The 21,407-nt window shown below is 36.8% G+C and overlaps 2 protein-coding genes across 2 annotated transcripts in view; one reads left to right on the plus strand and one right to left on the minus strand.

Moving 5' to 3' along the window:
• Positions 1-8,905, minus strand: part of LOC148948526 (protein Lilipod-like) — a 63,117-nt gene extending 54,212 nt beyond the window's left edge. The window contains exon 1 of the mRNA XM_089093965.1: positions 8,796-8,905. The gene's annotated coding sequence lies outside the window, so the exon portion shown is untranslated. The remainder of the gene's footprint in view (positions 1-8,795) is intronic.
• On the plus strand, positions 5,112-18,977 carry LOC148948527 (uncharacterized). Its single transcript, XM_089094958.1, has 2 exons — positions 5,112-5,439; positions 18,847-18,977. Exons 1-2 carry the CDS (start codon positions 5,112-5,114, stop codon positions 18,975-18,977), a joined length of 459 nt encoding a protein of 152 aa, XP_088951084.1.
• The last annotated feature ends 2,430 nt before the right edge of the window (positions 18,978-21,407 follow it).

Raw genomic sequence — 21,407 nt, forward strand, 5'->3', positions numbered from 1 at the left:
TTGTTTCAAAGGATTTCTGTATTATTTGCTTTCTAAATTCAGTTGATGGTACAGAGAAGATAAGAGGAGGGGGGCGGCTACCACACGGTTGATGGTTATTAGAAAGTCTTTTTACTTGGGCTGGGGGGCACCAATGTCAACTCCATAATTACGTACCAGATAATTGTACAGGAAAACTGCATCATCAGTCTGAGTGGGGATACTATATGCAACAATGTTAAGACGTCTTTCAAAACGCTGGCACTAAAGCAAAAGGCATGGAAGAAATGTCTGGCACTCTGAACATGCTATCTGATGAAAACCAGTTTCAGTTAATTGGGTTACTGTAAGTTGAGACAACTTAGAACACACTGTAGAAACCACTAGGTCCTGAACGATTGAAACAGAGCAAACTGATTGTAGAGAATTTCCAATATGGGATACCCTGTTTGTAATATCACTAACCTGGGCAGAAATATCACTTTTTATGTCAGTTCTCAGTTGGGAAAGTGTTTGTGTCAACTGACTAGTGGTGGCAAACTCCTGCTTAAGATCTTCCCTGAAAGATTTCAAGGAATTATCCATAACAGATGCTAGCTTATTTATCATAGCTTGCTCACTAGAGGGGGGAGGAGGAGGGTTAACTTTGCAGGTTGGACAAGACCAGGAATAGGTAAAGGATTGCATCATCTTGTTTAATAATTTATATTCTCCCGGTGACAGGTCCAGATGTTCACCACAGATCCACTTCTCACAAATATTGGAAGGAATATAAACAGCACCAATCACCTGATTACAGAGAGAAGTATTGCAATAGCAAGAAGAAACTTGAAACTTGACAAGGGCCTTGCACATGAACTTTAAATCTAAAATTGCTGATGAACCCAAGACTAACCCAAAAAAGTTTTGCAGTACATCTCTAGCCAAGACCACAATAGATGATGTATTAGAAACTGATAACGAAGCAAGGTGGAGAAGTTACAGGGACTAATAAACTTGCTAATATACTGAACCAGCAGTTCGTCTCGGTTTTTACTACTGAGCCTGATGGCCCTTTACCTTCCCCACCAAACTACAATATAAAAGCCCCAATGGAAAGTACCACAGTATCATCTGCAGATGTCCTTAAACTTTTACAAAAGTTGAATGCTAACAAGTCACCAGAACGTGATAATATACATCCCAGGCTACCAAACGAAATTACAGAAGTGATAGCAGATCCCCTCACAAGCATCTTCCAGACATCACTTACCGCTAGCAAGCTCCCAGAAGACTGGAAAGTAGCCAACATAGCTCTGATATTCAAAAAAGGTGACCGCACCATGTCTGATAATTATTGACCTATCAGCCTAACCTCAGTTGTGGTTAAGATACTTGAACGCATAGTCAATGATTCATTGCTCAAAAATTTAACCACAAACACGATCTTGTCACCAAAGCAGCATGGATTCCAGTCATGAAAATCAATCAAAACAAACTTGTTGGATTCATACAAAATAATTACAATCCTTAGTCAATCCCTTAGTCAATCAGGATATCCTTAGTCAATCAGGATTGTAATTATTTTTTTTGATACCAACAAGTTTTTTTTTATTTATTTTCATGACTGGAATCCATGATTCATTGATTTAACCAGTCAATGATTCATTGCTCAAACATTTAACCACAAACACGATCTTGTCACCAAAGCAGCATGGATTCCAGTCATGAAAATCAATCAAAACAAACTTGTTGGATTCACACAAAATAATTACAATCCTTAGTCAATCCCTTAGTCAATCAGGATATCCTTAGTCAATCAGGATTGTAATTATTTTGTATGATTCCAACAAGTTTTTTTTGACAGATTTTCATGACTGGAATCCATGATTCATTGATTTAACCAGTCAATGATTCATTGCTCAAACATTTAACCACAAACACGATCTTGTCACCAAAGCAGCATGGACTCCAGTCATGAAAATCAATCAAAAGAAACTTGTTGGATCTCAGTCAATCAGTCAATCAAAAGAAACTTAGTCAATCAGGATGTCCTTAATCAATCGGGATTGTAATTATTTTGTATGATTCCAACAAGTTTGTTTTGATTGATTTTCATGACTGGAATCCATGCTGCTTTGGTGACAAGATCGTGTTTATGGTTAAATGTTTGAGCAATGAATCATTGACTATGCGTTCAAGTATCTTAACCACAACTGAGGTTAGGCTGATAGGTCAATAATTATCAGGCATGGTGCGGTCACCTTTTTTGAATATCAGAGCTATGTTGGCTACTTTCCAGTCTTCTGGGAGCTTGCTAGCGGTAAGTGATGTCTGGAAGATGCTTGTGAGGGGATCTGCTATCCCTTCTGTAATTTCGTTTGGTAGCCTGGGATGTATATTATCACGTTCTGGTGACTTGTTAGCATTCAACTTTTGTAAAAGTTTAAGGACATCTGCAGATGATACTGTGGTACTTTCCATTGGGGTTTTTATATTGTAGTTTGGTGGGGAAGGTAAAGGGCCATCAGGCTCAGTAGTAAAAACTGAGAGGAATTGCTGGTTCAGTATATTAGCAAGTTTATTAGTCCCTGTAACTTCTCCACCTTGCTTCGTTATCAGTTTCTAATACATCATCTATTGTGGTCTTGGCTAGAGATGTACTGCAAAACTTTTTTGGGTTAGTCTTGGCTTCATCAGCAAGTCTAGATTCAAAGTTCATATGCAAGGCCCTTGTCAAGTTTTCAAGTTTCTTCTTGCTATTGCAATACTTCTCTCTGTAATCAGGTGATTGGTGCTGTTTATATTCCTTCCAATATTTGTGAGAAGTGGATCTGTGGAGAACATCTGGACCAGTCCCCTGGAGAATATAAATTATTAAAGAAGGTGCTTCAATCCCTTACTTATTCCTGGTCATATCCAGCCTGCAAAGTTAACCCTCCCCCTCCCCTCTCTAGTGAGCAAGCTATGATAAATAAGCTAGCATCTGTTATGGATAATTCCTTGAAATCTTTCAGGGAAGATCTTAAGCAGGAGTTTGCCACCACTAGTTAGTTGACACAAACTGTTTCCCAGCTGAGAACTGACATTAAAAGTGACATTTCTGCCCAGGTTAGTGATATTACAAACAGGGTATCCCATATTGGAAATTCTCTACAATCAGTTTGCTCTGTTTCAATCGTTCAGGACCTAGTGGTTTCTACAGTGTGTTCTAAGTTGTCTCAACTTCCAGTAACCCAATTAACTGAAACTGGTTTTCATCAGATAGCATGTTCAGAGCGCCAGCGTTTTGAAAGACGTCTTAACATTGTTGCATATAGTATCCCCACCCAGACTGATGATGCAGTTTTCCTGTACAATTACCTGTTACGTAATTATGGAGTTGACATTGGTGCCCCCCAGTTAATTGTTTAAATGTTTATGGACTTGCATCACCAGATTCTGTCTCTCAATGGTCTAGTAGTGAACATAATAATAATATTTCCCTGTCTGATGCTGATATTTATCTCGTTTCTTCATCAGCAACTTGCTTACCTGATGTTTCTTCTTTGTCATTTCATAGTGCTGTATCCAACAACCTTACCAGTCCTTTACTTCCTGCATTCTCTCAGATTCCTACCTCTCAGGGAATGATGTTCCTTAGCTCCAATGTTGATATCCTCCCTAATAAGCTTTCTGAACTTTCCTTTCGTATGAAATCTGAAGGAGTGGACATTGCAGCAATTACAGAAGTTTCACCAAAAAAATACCTCGTCAGTCTTAATTCCTGATGAAATCAAAATCAATGGTTACCAAGTATTTTCCAATCTGAATTCTTCACTTTGCCACAGAGGAGTGCCTTTATATAAGAGATGGACTAAATGTTAGTCTTGTTCAATTCAATTCTCTGAATATTGATGGAATTGAGTCTGTGTGGATTAAAATACACAATAATATAATGTCAATTGTAGTGGGTTTTGTTTATAGAAGCCCCAGTGTTCTGTGTCTTTTGGACTCTGAACCTAATTTGGCTGCCATATTGTCTCATGTGATGTCCAAATTTGCCAGCTATGATCTTGTCCTTATGGAGGACTTTAACCTTCTTGAAATCCAATGGATTGATGTATCTGGTTTTTGTAATAGAGATTCTCCTTTTTTGTCTGGCCTTTTGGATAATTCCCTCTGTCAAACAATCTCAAAACCAACTTGTTAAAGGGAAGGTCAAGTCTCCAAGATGCATGATCTGGTTTTAGTCAGTAGCCCTGACCTACTTATTAAGATTGTAGTAACCACACCTGTTGGTAATAGCAATCATGTAGTAGTTATTTCAGAGCTATGTCTGCATACCAAACAACCTTCCTCTAAGCAAAAAAAGTATGTAAACTACAAAATAATCTCTGAAAAACTAGCCAAAGTCAACTGGAAAACGCTTATTACTGATGATATTGAGAAGTTGGTCAAATGTAAAAACAAAAACTATAAATGTTGAAAAGTCATGCACCAGAATTTATCAGGTAAGACAGGCAAAAAGTTTACCTTTTTTAACTACTAAAGTAAGCAAGCTAATCAATAGAAAACACAGAGCATGGAATTGCTATAGAAAAAATAAGACTCCAGAAAATTACCTGGTCTTCAAATCCTTTTGTAATCAAACAACAAACCAAATATAAGAGTTGAAGAGAAGGTTTAAGGAAAAACTAATTGAGGAAGTTAAGGATAACCCTAAATCTTTCTGGCGTTATGCCCCTCAAAAATGTAGCAGCAGATGCACAATCACAGATATCCTGCACAATAATAAATCAGTTGCTGATCCTGAACTGAAAGTTGAAATTTTCAACTAATTTTTCTCTTCTGTTTTTTGTCCAACTCCAGTATTGTATATCCTACACCTCCTTTATATGATGTATCACATAATATGGAACCAATTCTGATTACAGATACTTTGATTCTAAATGAACTTATATCCCTCAATCTGAATAAATCTGCTGGTCCAGACGGCATTCACCCATGTATCCTACATAAATTTTGCAAAGTTTCGTGTCAACCTTTTTCCCTGCTGGTCAAATTATCATTAAATACTTCTAGACTACCTCAGGACTAGAAAACTGCACATATCATTCCTATTTTTAAAAAAGGTAGAAAGGATCTTGCTAAAAAATTATCAACCCATCAGCATGACATCAGCAGTTGTTAAGGTCTTGTCTGCAGTTATTAAACACCTTGAAGCAAACAATGTTTTACACAGTTCACAACATGGCTTTCAGTCTGGAAGATCTGTTGACACCAATCTCCTTGAATCACAAGATTGCATCACCAAGTTGCATGATATTGGGGTGCCTGCTGACATGATTCTGCTTGACTTTTCTAAAACTTTCGACAAAGTGTGTCGCAATCGATTTGCAATTAAATTATGCACAGTAAAGCTTGAAGAGAAACCCTTGCTCTGGATCCTTGATTTTCTTTATTTGCAAAATCAATGTATTCAGTTATTTGATGACTCTGGTAATTATATTTGTTCTTCCTCAATGCATGTCCTGATTGGAGTTCCTCAGGGAAGTGTCTTGGGTCTTGGCAGATGACCTGAAGCTTCTTGGGCCAGCTTTGTCCTGTGTAGATCATGCCCTGCTACAAAATAATCTTCAACTGCTGGGTCAATGGGCTGAGGCCTAGCTTCTTGTTGAATGCCTGGCTCATGGATTCAATGTTGTCATGTGCCATATCATTCACTTTGACAAACTGAATCCTTACCTCTCTTGTTTTTTCTTAGGCCACCCACTCTCCTCTGTAAATAATGAGCAAGATCTTGGTGTCAATATTGACAATGACCTAAAAATCAGCACTCATGCTAAGAGGTCTGCTGCTAGGGCTAGTTTGACCTTGGGACTCATTAAGCAAACTATTTCCTCTTGTTCCCCTAAAGTCATCAGTCTTCTTTATTTGGGACTTGTGCATCCTAATCTTGAAGTTAGAATCTCTCTTGCCTCTCCATATTTTAAAAAAGACATAAAAGTTCTTGAATATGTGCAGAGACATGCCACTAAAGTGATATCTACCATGCAAGAGCTTTCCTACCCTGTAAGACTATCAAAGCTGAATCTCCCTACAATTGTTTAGAGGAAAAATAGAGGGGATGCCATTTTAGCCTTTAAGTTATTGATGGCTAATATTCTCCCAGCATTATTCCCTAGCCTACTGTTGGTACCAATTCAAGAACTAGAGGTCATCACCCAAAACTAGTGAAGCAGTCTACAATATCTAGAGTCGGTACTCAATTCTTCTCAACTTGTAGTGTCAACAATTGGAAGAAACTATCTAATGAAACAGTTACTGCTGAATCTGTTGATGTTTTTAAACAAAGGCTAGATGCTGTGTGGTCCTCCAGAGAGTGTAAACTCAATTGGGATGCTACTGAAGATGGAACAGCACCTCATCATCAGTGAACCTTGCATACAACTAGTCATCATTCCAGAGCTCTACAAAAAGGAATCCTTAGATTGCTCCTAGCTGCAATTTAAGGTGATGTAAGATAAGGTAATATCTGCTTTTAACTGCTGTTTTCCCTCTTAATCTCTCTTGTCATTACTGGAAGTGTTTTTGGTTTGGGGACAATTTTATTTGAAGTGATTTGCTTTATTTATTTGCAATTCTTTGAAGCACTGCCATTGCTGTTCTAGAGAGCCAGATAAGATGTCATCCCAATGTGATACTGCCAAGATCAATTTGAATCTTCTCATAATTCATGAAGGTCTTCTTGATGTAGCAATTTGTTGTTCTGAGGAATGTTTTTTATATCTATGGCAACATGGCCACTCTTCCCAATTTTGGGGCATGTATGATGTTGACAGAAGAGCTTCTGGTCTCTGGAGAAATACCAAGTCAAGAAGGCTTGGTTGCTGACCATCCCTAAAATGTGTTGGGTGGGTGACAATTTTGTGGAAAAGGATATCATGAACAATGTCAAAGATTGGGCTCATAGGACCAGAATAGATGTAGGGAAACAGGTCTTTCCAGGTTATGTTAGGCAGGTTGAAGTCACCTGCACTTAGTAGGTCCCCATGGTGGCTGTCTGTAATCTTGTGGATGAGCTCTGCTAGTTTCCTATCTGTTTCCTTTGGTGATGGCAAAGATGGACTTCTGTATACACAGCCAATTCTGACAGGAGGGTGGCATTTATTCTCAGTAACTAAAATATCAAAGGAAATTGTTTCAGCATAGGGGTATCTAGTGGAGTAGCTAATTTGGGTGACAGTGTAAGAGGTTTTGACAAGTGTCAGTGTTCCCTGGTGGCAATAATTGGATGGCAAGTTGTATGATAGCCTTGCAAACTGACAAGCAAATCTAGAAGCTGGTTTCTTGAATTCTTGGGACACACCTCAGTAAGAAGTATTGTATATATCAAAGATTTCAGCTCATTAGTTTTGTTTGGTAGTTGGTCAATGTTTGCTATAATGTTGCTATAAATTACTCTAGCAGCTCCAAGTTCTTTTTGGACTATTTTATCACCTCTTATGACAAGATTGTTTTCACCCTTGGACATCCAGTCCTGCAGCTCCATAACTAGAGCTCTATGCTTTTCTTTATCCTTTTTTGAGTTGTCTTTACAAAACTGTACTGCATCTTTGAGTGCACACCTTCCAAAAGATTGTTTGGCTATAATAGTTTTAAGACTTGTGAAAATTCCATTAGTATCACCAAATGAAAGTGGCTCTTTTGAAGGAAACATTGTAAAACAAAGAAGGCTTGGTTCCTTATTTTATGCTATCTTGCAATATAATGATTGCATTTGTGACAATGCACCCCCACCCTAAATGGTCCTGGTTATAGTCTTAAGATATATAAGAAACTAAAAGAAAACACAAAAATAATGAAATTCTTAGGCTATCCTACAATATACCATATATTTCTATTAATCAGATTATCATGTTTCCTTCCTTTGTCATCTACATTTTTCAATCATTTCAAAAAGTCTTTTATCCACAATGCTCTCATAGCCACTCAGACAAATTTGATTTCATTGAGTCAAGATTGTAGCTATTGGCTATATTATTGATTTTAAGATGAAAAACCACAAAGAAATATATTATTTAGGACTACATAGAGCCATCAGGGGATGAGGAGGGTCCACTTTCACAAATGCAATTGGCATACCTGTTAAATTGCCCAAAACAAGGAATCAAATGGTACTAACCTACTCTTTTATCCATAGTGCATCTTTTAGAAAAGCTATTCTCAATCACTAGTGGCTTTCTATTAATTAGATTACTAGATTTTATTCTATTTTAACTGCATGCCTTTTCTCCTTATGCCTGGAAACCACCCTTGGGCAGGAAACAGCACATGAGAGCAGCTTTTCAGTAAGAAATGTTAACAGGCTAACAAAATAAAAACAATAACCCAAGGATATATAGAAAACATGGCTGATCAATTTTTTCATGAAATGGCAATATTTGGTGCTTTGAGCTGGCTAGTGACAAGATATCACCATGGCCTGAAAACCAAATGCAAATCAGCAATTGCTTGTGCATAGCCTAAGACCATATGCAGTATTAGAAGGGAATGAGAAACATTTCAAAAGGGAGCAACTTTAGAAATCTGGGTAAAGTTTATATTAACAGACTATTGAGGTAGCTAAGAAATAAACTTAGCCTACCTCTATAGTCAGAACTACATCCTGAATTTAAATTTAGTATGCTTTTGCATCAGATATTTACCGTAATTAGAACCATTTATGCCCCATGACTCAATTTCCTCTATATTGTTGATTCACTTAGATCAGCTATAAAAGTAGGGCCTAACTTTTATAGCCTAGTCAGAAAAATACGAATAACCTACAATTTTCAATCAAAACCCATACTTACAATTAAGATCCTGACATTATTATGAAAAATCTGTTCTTGCACAGTCGTTTATTCTTCATCAGGAAAATCCAAGAATCGAAATTTAAATTTTTCATGCCCACAATATTTTGAATCTTAAGCTTTTGATGGCGTCGCTAACAACAAAATAGAATCTCCATCGCATCCACATTAATGAGCCAAATTACAAATTGCCATCCTGGTGCGAAATTAAGCCAAACTTAAAGACGGAATAGATGAGGCCACCAGATCCTAATCGCCAAACTTTCAAGTCTTAGAATGACTCTCAAATTTACTATCCTACGTCAAGTCCTTCATTGAATAGATACTTTATTATTTATGTTGGTTCAGCTTTTTCTCCCAAAATACCATTAACCAAAGGCCTTTCACAGGTAGGGGGGGGGGGGGGGCAGTACTAAGCAGTCTACTATTCTGTTTATTTTTCTGGGACACGGACAAGCCCAAAACCAATATACAACATGTTGATGACCTAGTGTTATGGGCAGTTGTCAACACCTTTGAGATTGCACAATGAAAGTGGCAAAATTCACTATTCCAGATTGAGAAATTTTCTCAAAAACATTTTTTACCCATGACAACTACCAATTCCACTATCAGTCAATTCCACCACAGGCGTAAAACAGTTCTTGCAAACTACACTACTACTACTACTGCTTGCTAACATCTCACTGCAGCACCAAGCCGTCTGAGACAAACACAGCTGCACATGCTCCTCCTCCATCCAAATCTATTTAAAACCTTCCTCTTTAGATCCTCCCAAGATGTTCCTATTTCCCTTAATTCTTTTGTTATGACATCCTCCTCCCCCCATTCAGGGACGACCGGCTTTTTGTTTGGCCCTTGACGATTGGCGTACACGGACTATCTAGGGCAATCTGTCATCCTTCATCCGCAGAACTTGTCTTAGCAATCTCAACCTTTCTCCCATTATAGCCCCAGAAAGCACATTTTTGGTATTGATTACTGTTTGATATACAGTCAGTCAGTCTGGTACCCAAAACGATCCGTAGACATTTTCTCTTAAAAACATCTAGCAAATTACATGATGTATTTTATATTTGGTCGCAGATAATCCACAATTATTGCATAAAGAGAGTGGATTATTAACAATAAATGAAGAAGAAAGTTCCTCCTAATTAATTATTTATCAAAAATTGAAGCAAGCAGCTAGCACTTCCTGCATAATTGGTTAAAAAATGCATCCAAGTTTAGGGACATTACATATGAATTTGAAAATATCCAAAAGAATTTTCCAGTGCCAACAAGGTCTTTTGCCTTCACATTTCTGCACCCCCCCCCCCAAGGACTTGGACCGTTCCTATAATAAATACTAATTTCTCATAATGGACAAAAGAACTTACTCGCATCCATTACATCCAGAAAAAAATTGCCGAACTTAATGAAATTACGTATAAAGAGTTTTTTTCAAATTTTTGTTGATGTGTCAAAAATGAATGAAAAGGTTTCATGTGGATTTTATCTTCCATCCCTAAATATTTGAATAGGTGGGAAACTATATGAAATTCTTTTCTATCATATCAGCAGAGTTAAATGCCATTTTTAAGGCGTCGGAAAATGTTATGAATAAATAACAATCAATTTCTAATGTGCACAATATTATGATATATTCCAACTCCATGTCAAGTCTATAGTTCAATCTCTAACAGGGCCTCTCATTATAAGATAGACATAGGTACTTTCCATTGTCTTGCACTAACAAATGCACTTGCCTCAAGAGGCATGATTAAAAAATTTCCAAAAGATTCTAAGCCACTCAGGTTTTATGGGTAATTATCATGCTGATGAAATTGCTACAAATTTTCTAAATATTGACCAGCCATGTCGAAGACCTATGCCACTCAGAGATATATCTGATGGGGATTATCAGAGGCCCATGTCACAAATAATGAACCAAATTTATCTCCTTTCTCGAATAAGTACCACTCCAAAATCTACAGGGGCATCGTTTGGCAGAGGAAGGGGGGGCAGTTGCCCCTCCAATAATGTGAATAAAAAATTATTATATAGCCCATGCTCCTTGAATAGACGTATATGGGCCCCTGTTGCCCCCCCCCCAATGAAAATGCTGTAGATTCGCCCCTGAAAATCTACCATATAATACGTTCAGGCTCGAATAGACTAAGCCTGCAGGTTTTCTCCAATCAAATCTCTAATTTTACTGGTATAACCCCCTCCTCCCATTTTGCATACATTACAATATAGGAAACGAAACAATTGACCATTGCCAATTTGAATGAGATGTGTTGACGTCTGCATAGTATATTCTTCAAAGTACTTCAAATGTTACTTCGAGACTACAAAATTCCACTATCAGTCAATAACCTGGCTGACCTAACCTGCACAAAGAGTACTGAACTTAAAATATGTACCTTGATTATCAAGTTCCTGGAATCAAAAGAGCTACTGCAAGACAATTACAACCAAGCTATTTCAAGACAGACAACTAGTGGCCACCCGTAATAGTCCAAAATATCTCATATAAAGAGAGAAAAGGATGAGGGCTAAATAGTCCCAACTGAAAAGCCCATTTCGTGCATAACAGAAGAAGATAGAAAATTTCAATGGGAAATTAAAATTAGTTTATGATTTAGCTCATTCAAGAAATTTCAAAGCTGGATCTTGGTTCTTGTGAAGTTGAAATATTCAGAGAGAATTCAAAGTGACGTTGAGCTAACAATAGCAATGAGTAGCTGAAGCAATATGATTGTGAAAAGTTAGGGATAGATGCATAGTACTAACTAGGCTCTATAATATAAATATGCAAAATATATCTGAAAAACTGTTTCAAATAAATTGGCTCATTAAATTTTCCTGTATCTGTAGATTTTTGGAAAAACTTGCTCATTACTGGAAACTGAGCTTTCTTCAAATTTTTAAAGAATAAAAACTATTTGATAAAGTTTAGTTATTTTTTGGCCGGTAAAAGACTATTTAGAGCCTTAAAAAGGTCTTTTATTTACTGCAGACTATTCAATGATTTTACTGCTCCTAATCCTTTATTGTTGCGTCGGATCTGAGCTTTCAGTAAAATCATTAAGTAAGAAGTAGATAAAAATAGTGCGTCAGCTGAACTCATATAACGATCAAAATTTGCAGCAGTATTTACTCAGACAAATTATTAAAAGACTATGAAAATTTTACCCATTAAGCTTCAACACGAAGCTCCACACATAACTCTAAGAGCGATATAGTGCGAGTCTACTCTGTGCACCATGAAAAAGGAACTTAGGCGGGCGGGACAAGTCCTCTGGATGCACAAAGACCGTGTCACCATAACAGTTATGCTAATTAGCCCGGTAAAAGAATTTGAGCAAGGTTTAGTGAAAGAGTATTGTATGTATTGGTCTCGATCACAACTGAAAGGAATTGGCAGTAATATGCTATAGTAGGCAACAGTAGGTTAGAGTTAAAGATTAGAAACAACAAGAACTACTATTTAAAGCTATGGTTACAATTGAAATACTGTTCTGTGGTAGGAGCCTATGGACATGGACGTGCGATCAGAGTAATTCTTATGTTCCTGACCAAGCTAATTGGAAACCTTTCTTAAGTTTTCTATAAAAAACTGAAACACATGAGCATCATAACTTCCTAAAACAAATTGTTTTTAAGACACCGTTATTTATGTGTATTTGTAGCGGTCAAAGTCGTATCATATTTGCGAAAAAGAACATGACCAGTTTTTGGCAAAGAGGGTGGAACGCTTGGTTTTCGCGCAGATTGGTAAATCTTTTTACTATCTATTATGAGAGTAGAAGTAATTACATACGTATGTTTTTTTTTCTCGACAATGGCTTGATAACGTTTTCTGAAAATTGCCACACTAACATTTTCTGGCCTGACAAAAAAAAAACAATCTAGATAGGTCAGAACTTCCAGAAAAGTCGCTATTTTTCAGGGGTGATCGCATCAAAAAATTTTGGGTATCTATGACGTCATGTAAAATTTATAAAAGATGACGAATTAATCCGAAGAGCTAAAGCAAAAGGCATGGAAGAAATGTCTGAGGTCATGGTGAGTGAAAATAAAGTACTTTAAAAATCGTCTTCTTGTATAATTTCGTATGCGTCATAGCTGCCAAAAAACGATACGACTACCCTTGCGAAAGATATGATGTAGGTCACTCTTTAAATGCATAGATAAATGCGACGTCATTCCTACGATAAACGTTCTTCCAAGTTTAGGTTCTGAACAAATTCTCCCAGAGTCTAAGCCTATCTGGATCATTTTTCAGGCCAGAAACTGTTAGTGTGACAATTTTCAGAAAAAAAAAAAAAAATACTGAGCCGTTTTCGAAAAAAGTGTAACCGTATATATATATATATATATATATATATATATATATATATATATATATATATATATATATATATATATATATATATATATATATATATATATATATATATATATATATATATATATATATATATATATATATATATATATATATATATATATATATATATATATATATATATATATATATATATATATATATATATATATATATATATATATATATATATATATATATATATATATATATATATATATATATATATATATATATATATATATATATATATATATATATATATATATATATATATATATATATATATATATATATATATATATATATATATATATATATACATATGTTTTTATAGAAAACAAACCTTTCCGCATTTAGCTAAAAAAAAACTTTTCTCAAGCTTCCTTGCCACTACCAGAGCACAGACGGAAAACCCACCTTTAAACGATGCTCCTCGTGTAGAGTTCAAAAGAAATCTTTGCTTTTGGCCTAAAAGGTTTCCAAATACTATGACAAGTTTTAAAAAAGAATCTGTTCTTCAAAAACACTTTACCTTTTTTATTATTCAAATTGTTATTATTTGGAGGTTGATAAAAGTGTTAATTTATTTTCATTTCCGTTTCAAAATCCGAGCACGTACTTGGTCTTTTCAAGGCTCAAGATGTGGTTTTCAAACTGTTGAATAGACCCAACATCTGCCCATCACATCTGACAGTTACAGTCCTGCTGCTATTCAGCCATGCCCATCTTGTTTGAGCGAATAGTTTTGCCTGGCTTATTCAAAGCCTCTGAATTTATTAAGGTGGCCAAACATCTGCCTTATAAAAAGGAATTCGAACGTCCCGTGTCCCTCTAAATTCATATATGTAACTTGTTCCAGGAAAATCATGGAAACTACAAATGTTTCGCTATTGAGTGAATTCAAGCAGAACAAATAAGCGTAGAAAAATGGCATTCAATTAAATTTAAGAGTCTTTCTTACAGGAGTCAGCCTGCTTTGCGTAAAAATGGCAAATTTCGTAATTGCACGATAAGAATTATCTGGATCAATAAAAATATAAAAGCCTTATAAGAGATTAGAGATCAGTTCCATACCCAGGATTTTTTTTTTTTTGGGGGGGGGGGGTAAAAAAAAAAAAAAAAGTATCAAAATTTGTTTATATTAATTTTTGTTACTTTTTTAAGAGTTAGACAAACATTTCGATGGTGGGGGGGGGGGGGTCAAACCCCCTACCCCCCCCCCCCCCCCGGTTACAGGCAAAAATAAAACTGAATAATCAGGCTGAACTATATACGAACATAAATTTACTGCAAACCGATATATATTTTGAACAACGTTATATGTTTCGACAGATAATTTCTAAGAACAAGTTCTTACAACTACATTTGCGACTTTCAATTTTGTTTCACTGATTCAAAAGGACATTTCTTGTCTATATATTTTCTTTTGATTCCATTTAATTCAAAAGCATAGAGCTCAAGGCTGTATCTAGGGGGCCGCCCCCCTAGAATTTTTAAAAAGTCAATTCATAATTCTTAAAGCAATGTGTCTAGTTTGTTGCAGCAGCTTTGTGAATAGGCGAATCAATAAATGACTTGTCAATTGATTCTGTATGCATTTGAAAGGAATATATTTCAAGGGAAGAGAATATTAAGAAGATCTATTGTACATTATTTAGTGAAACTAAACTGATACTAAACATGCTAAAACATACTGAAATAAACTAAACATGCTAAAACTAAACTAAACATACTGAAATGTAAAAAAACATCCTGGCAGCCTTAGCAGTATCCAATTTTTTATGTCACAATGAAAAGAAAACTGTTCAATATATATTTTATTTATAATACGAATGGTTCTTTAGCCTTAAATTGTTTGATGGGTTAGTAGCTCCACTGTTATTCTTGGTAGTTTCTGTTCTTTTTAAATTTAACTGGGTTTTTCAAATTAATTTCTGTTTGCTTGGCGTTTCATACTAAAGAGTAATTCCTGTTCTTTTTAGCTTTGACTTATTTTTATGATTTCATTTTCACTTTTATGAATTACTTCATGATGAATTAAAATTCCTTATAAAATAGAACTTTATTATCCTTCTTTGAAAAGGGCACTAGAATTTTTAATTTCCGATCAAGCGAGTCTTTTTCTAAGAACTTGAAACCATCCGTTCTAGCTGAATTGGTCGAGGAAACAAAACTAAAGAAAAATATCCATGTTTCCTTAGTCAGTATTACCGATTGGACTCTGTCATATTTTTTCTATTGAATCTTTTAGACTGAGCTGATCCTGCATTATAGGGTTTAGTCACTTCTAGTTGGGTAATTCCGTATAGAAGGGTAGCGGCAAGGCCGTATCCAGGGGGGGGGTTACCGGGTTTAAACCCCCCCCCCCGAAATTTTTGACCGAGTCAAAAATAAGTCAAAAATTAGTAAAACCTAGGTAAAAATCAGTAAAATTAATCGAAAACTGAGTCAAAAATTAGTACCCCCCCCCCCGAAAAAAAATCCTGGATCCGCTCTTGGGTAGCGGAACAGCAAAACCTGACGAGTCTTCAGCTTTCAGAAACCATGCACACCTGGTGTCGCCCTCCAAGCGTAGAAAAGGTGCAGCAAGTGTTTAGGAAATGTGCCTAGCGTGGTGGAATCGTACCACGCGTGGTACAACTGCGTGCTACACTTGGCGTTCCAAAATGTACAGGTGGTGTCGAGTAGGGAACCCCTCAGAATGTAAACCTTTCTACTACACCTTTCTGGTGATGTCTGGGTTTACATTGATAGTCACCTAATATTGGTATGCATGTACTGGTAAGCTTGTAGCCGTATCTTTCAGAGCTAAGGGTTTACGTTGGAGGCGATGGAAGAAGAGTATCTTTACTATAAACTATTCATTTATTCTACATTATGTCTATATATATATATATATATGGTTTGAAAACAAACACAGGAGAAGAACTTTACAGAAATACTGTACGAGAGGAACTCCTTGTAACACTTGAGAAATCTGTATATATAATCATTTCTGAAGTTTTTAGAAACACGTTCTACTATATTAAATTTGTCCGAGTTCTACTTTCTGGTATTACAAACCTAGATATTCTGATTCCCATTTCTAAGGGACAGAGCATCATTAAACCCGTGTCCCACCTAAGCTTCTAGAATCCTATATAAATTTCAGAGATAAAATTGACCCACAACCTTTATTGCATTAAAATTAGGTTTCATGTTTCCTGTTCAACGACTGTTTCCTGTTCAAAAGTTTACAAGCAAAACTTTCCCCAACACTTGCTGCCCCTCAGAAAATTCCTAAACTCTTGTCCTCTTAAATAAATATATCCTAGTGCATCTAATTTTATCCCAAATTTACACCATATCCTTCCAAAATCAAAACATATTCCCTCCAAAGAATAAGTTTAGCCTTTTCAGATTTGAAGTTAATTGATTGCATGGGAAATAGTATTTAGCCTTTTTATACCAATTAGAATAAAAATAAAAAAGAAAGTTCTAGTGAAGTTACAGACGAGATAATCAATACAGCGGGGCTAATTATCAGATAAGGTGCATTCAACTCCAAACCCACGATTTGAGCCTGATTAATTTTGAACGTGACTGCACAACCTAGATTACGGACACTCGACCACTTCTTGACCTCGACCACAGTTTGACTTCTCGATATATTACAAATTATGGCATGGAAAGTTTTCATTCAACAGACCGTACAAGCTATTTGCACCTTCGTGCAATTCTAGCATCTGCCTAAGAGGGTTAGGACCTAGTAAGTAATTGTCATATTTCTTAACGATCCGATATCAAAAATCTAAAAGACAGATGCTTTCGTTCAATTATTTTCCCTCTAAACATAGTCCTATTCATTTCCAGCTGCTTTTTTGATCCTTCTTCTATAAGCCGCTTTTTTGTCAACCTGAAGCCTGCTGCGTTCCAAATAGCTCTTTTCGGATTACAGTCTTTTTAACAAGGGGATGCGACACGCGCAAAGTATGACTATGAAAACAATTTGTGTTTGCAGAGAAACGGCAAACGATGTAGTGTGGCATAAACCGTAACAACACGGTTCTAAAAACTCTCATTATGCTTTTGTGGGAAGGTAAGCGAGGAAGCATTGATTCCAGAATTGGTTCATTTGTCATTAACACCACGCATATGCCATAGTTTGGCTTTTCCTGCCATTTGAAGCATATAGAAGGGTACCTTCGCCATTGATAGTTATTCAATAAAAAAAACAAGTTTTTTCAACTGAAAGTAAGGAGCAACATTAAAACTTAGAACGAACAGAAATTATTACGTACATGAAGAGGGTTGCCTCCTCCTCAACACCTCGCTATTCACGCTAAAGTTTTTTTTTTAGCATTTTTTAAAAAGCTTCTTTTTGTTCTAATTAAACAAACATAGTGTCTTAGGAGTCGTTCTGAAGGAATTGGCACAAAATCCAAACTTTAGCGTAAAGAGCGAGGTGTTGAGGAGGAGGCAATCCCCTTCATATACGCACTAATTTCTGTTCGTTTTAAGTTTTAATGTTGCTCCTTACTTTCAGTTAAAAAAACTTGTTTTTTAAAATTTCTGAGCGTTTTTAAATAAAACCAGAAAATCTGGCCCCACCTCCACGGAGAAATACTCTCCCCACGGAAATATCCTCTAGAAAATTCAATTCCCGGTGAAAATTTACCCAGGACAATTACCCTTAATAACATTACGAGTAAAACTGAGACGGAAAAGAGAAAGCAAGAGACATAAAAAGACATATCGCAAATTCCCCCAGTGTATAATTGCCCCTGACACGTTCATCTCTAGAAAACTTCCCTTCCCATAGAAAATTCCCCGTGAAAGAAACCTTATCAGAAAATTTGCCCCCGCCCCGTCCAAAAATGTGTGCATACTTTCCAATAACAAATACTATGCGTAAACAATGGGCAAATCTTATAACTTAAAGACCTTTCCCCCGGGGGCTCTGGGGGGGGGCATGTTATATCCAAAGGGATATTTATTAGGCCTTTCTACTATGATGAACAAAACGACCATCTCAAAATTTTGATCAGGCGAGTTTGGGAAAAAGGGGCGGGGAGGGTGCCTAGTTGCCCTCCAATCTTTTGATCACTTAAAAAGGGCACTACAACTTTTAATTTCCTTTCGAATGAGCCCTTTCACGATATATTAAAATTCTGTTTTTTAGAGTTTTGGTTGCTATTGAGCCGGGTCGCTCCTTACTTTTAGTTCATTACCACGAACTGTTTGATCGGATACGCTGTAAGACTTGAAACTATCACACATTTTTGACAAAAACCTTTCATAATCAGACTGAATCTATTTAATAAAATTTGCATACGCCAACATATTTTTTTTTATTAAATGTATGGTGACAAAATAAATTGCATCAGCAAGAACACCTAATGAAACAGCTAAATGTCAACAATTTATGAATATTTAGTTGCGCTTTGAGGATTGAGGTTATGCCTTCTTGACATCCACAGACGTCATTCTTAGAGCCATTGGGACGGGGAACTTCCCGAAACCTAAGCCTCAAAGAGACCCAACACGATTTTTTTTTTACTGTGGGGGTTTATATTATGCGAGTTTAACTGTTTTTTTTTATTATTTAATATGTTATCAAATACAATCCTACAAATTTTAACTTTCTTTTCCTTGTGTACCAAGAGCCACTACCCTATTGCCTGTATCGTGCAGGGCCAGATTTAAGTCTTTGGTGCACCAAGGCCCAAGCGTCTTTGGCACCCCTTGGCCCAAGCGATTTACAAGGAAATTCCCGAAAATTCGGAGATAGTGGAAGCCCCGAACGGAAGGCGATTGATGAGTGATGAGCCAAAAGTAATGCAAGAGAGAGGTGAGACCAAGCTCTCAGCCGCCATTCTTGGGAGACATCTGACAGTTTGTAAGTGGCTATGGAATTCCTGTGTTGTTTAAAATCACTTTTCTGTGAATAGGCAGCGAAGCAGCAAAATGCACCTGGCACTTCGACGATAAATCACATCAGTCCAGTTTTTGCTAATGAAAAAAAATCTCTCGATATTTCTGTTGTGCCCTTCGGCATTTGCGCTCCTAGTCCCGGGCCTACGCGCAAAGCCTGGCCTCGTCACGTGTATTTCCATTAATGCAGTTTGCTTTCAGACACAGTAGAGAAGAATCAAGGAGGCACACTTATGCCTCTATAAAGAGGCGACCCACCACAATGTTAAGCGATTTCCGCAGAGAGACAGCGGTGATCGCATTTTGTATCCCAAGCTCCAACTAAGAAACGTGCAAAATTTTACTCCCCTCCGACTTTATCTTCATGGGTAAATGTGGGCCGGAAGTTTCGACCCTCCGACCACAGCCCCCCTTTAACGTTGTACGATTGGGCTGAAATTTATAGGTTAAGCTTTCCTAGGGGCTGGGAGCTTATCCTCGAAATTTAAGCTCAATCCGATCACTCCTTCCTTGTTTCCCAAAAACCAAATATAGCCACTTAATGTTAATGTCTCTTTTTTTTATCAGCCACACCTACATGCCACAGTTGGCAACGGATCCGGGTGAATGAGGACTCATTCGAACCGGTCTTTAACCCAGAAGGACCTTTTTATAGTTTCAGACCGAAAAAATTATCCCTCGAGTTGACAATTACGAAAAACCTCGTTTTCCTATAAGAGCCCATGTTAATTTTTCCCACCACAACCCCCCTTTAACGTTGTCTGATAGGGCTAAAATTTTTAGGATAAGCTTTCCTGTGGCCTGGGAGCTTATCCTCAAAATTTCAGCTCAATTTGATCACTCCTTCCCTGTTCCAAAAACCAAATATCAAGTTTTGTGGGGATTTGCTTGCGTCACAAATACATCACACAGAATAAAAATAATGTAACGTGTCTTTGTGGTACAGTGGTCGCTATTCCTGACTATCAGGCGGAAGACCCGAGTTCGATTCCCCGTCAGAGAAATTTTTTTTTATATATTGAATTTAAAGTTTAAAAAGAAACTGAGTTTCTTTTTTAAATCCAATCTATTAAATCCTTGGGCTCAACAGGCGTCTCCAGAAGAATATCACAGGCGGCCTTCAGGTTACAGGTAAGTTCCACTGCTTTGATAACATGTCGTACAACCGCATGCTCGAAGAAAAGTTGAAAAAAGAAAATCTGTCTGTGCATTTGATTTGATTAGTCAGGAATTAAAAGCCTTAATACAAGTATCTTCAAGAGCGGGGAGTTTGGGGGGCGGCAGCCCCCCAACTTTAACTCCTGACACGATCAGCTAACAGTTAGTCAAGCAATAATAAGTAATAAACTGTACAAAAACGTGCAGAAATTATTTTAAAAAAAATACGTTTTCTAAAGAGTTAAAGAGGCTGAGTCACAAGTTCAAACCTTAAACCGTACTGGGATTAGGAGGTACTGTTGGGGGGCTGCCCCCCCCCAAACCTCCGCTTCCGTATATAAAAGGGGCTGTGCCCCCCTCAATGCCTCGCTCTTTACGCGAAAGTTTTTATTTTTTAAAAAAAAGAGTTGTGAGAAAGTCAAACTTTAGCGTAAAGAGCGAGGTGTTGAGGAGGGCATAGTCCCTTTTATATACGGAAGCGGAGGTTTGGGGGGCGGCAGCCCCCCAATTGTACCTCCTAATCACTGAACGTTTTAAGGTTCGAACTTGTGACTCAGCCTCTTTAACTCTTTAGAAAACGTAGTTTTTTTCAAATAATCTCTCCGTTAAATAAATGTGAAACAGATTAAAACCACACAACCACACACATGCGCGATTCTGATGTACACATTACGTTATGCCTATGGAAAACCTTTTTTTTTTGCCGAGTAGCAACTGAACTAGGCTGTAAAGACACGGCTCAGAGTCTTTAGACGCGGGATCAAAATGTTTCACGTTTTAAAAAATAAGATGCTACAGTCTACAATGCTTTCAGAAAATGTCTCACTTGGACCAAGACTTTCACAGCCTTTAATAAAAAAAAATCTAATTTTACAGTTCCTGGAATTTTATAAGAAAAATTCTCTATTTTTGCATTTTCCTAAACAATTTTTTTGTACATTTGATTACAACATTAAAAAAGACGATTATTTACAAGATTGTCATACCCTTCTCGGGCTTCTTGTTTGCTGTTGACTTATTGACATTTAGGCTTTCCTCTTCTTCGAGTAGAATTTTTAGCCTTATGCCGGGTTTTTCACGGCCACTTAATTCATGGCCACTGCCGAGGGACAAAGGTTACGTCCCTCAGAGGTGGCCACGAATTTTGCGTATGGAAAATTTAG

The sequence above is a fragment of the Artemia sp. Qi Xiang Cuo genome, chromosome 9 (assembly GCF_049724085.1).
Source record: "Artemia sp. Qi Xiang Cuo chromosome 9, ASM4972408v1, whole genome shotgun sequence".
NCBI classification, from domain to species: domain Eukaryota; kingdom Metazoa; phylum Arthropoda; class Branchiopoda; order Anostraca; family Artemiidae; genus Artemia; species Artemia sp. Qi Xiang Cuo.

Bases quoted from the DNA above. Each gene is read 5' to 3' on its own strand.
- LOC148948527 (XM_089094958.1), top strand. From the start codon at position 5,112: ATGACATCAGCAGTTGTTAAGGTCTTGTCTGCAGTTATTAAACACCTT. The intron at 5,440-18,846 runs GTAATTATATTT...TGTATCGTGCAG, and splicing joins TCAGTTATTTGATGACTCTG to GGCCAGATTTAAGTCTTTGG.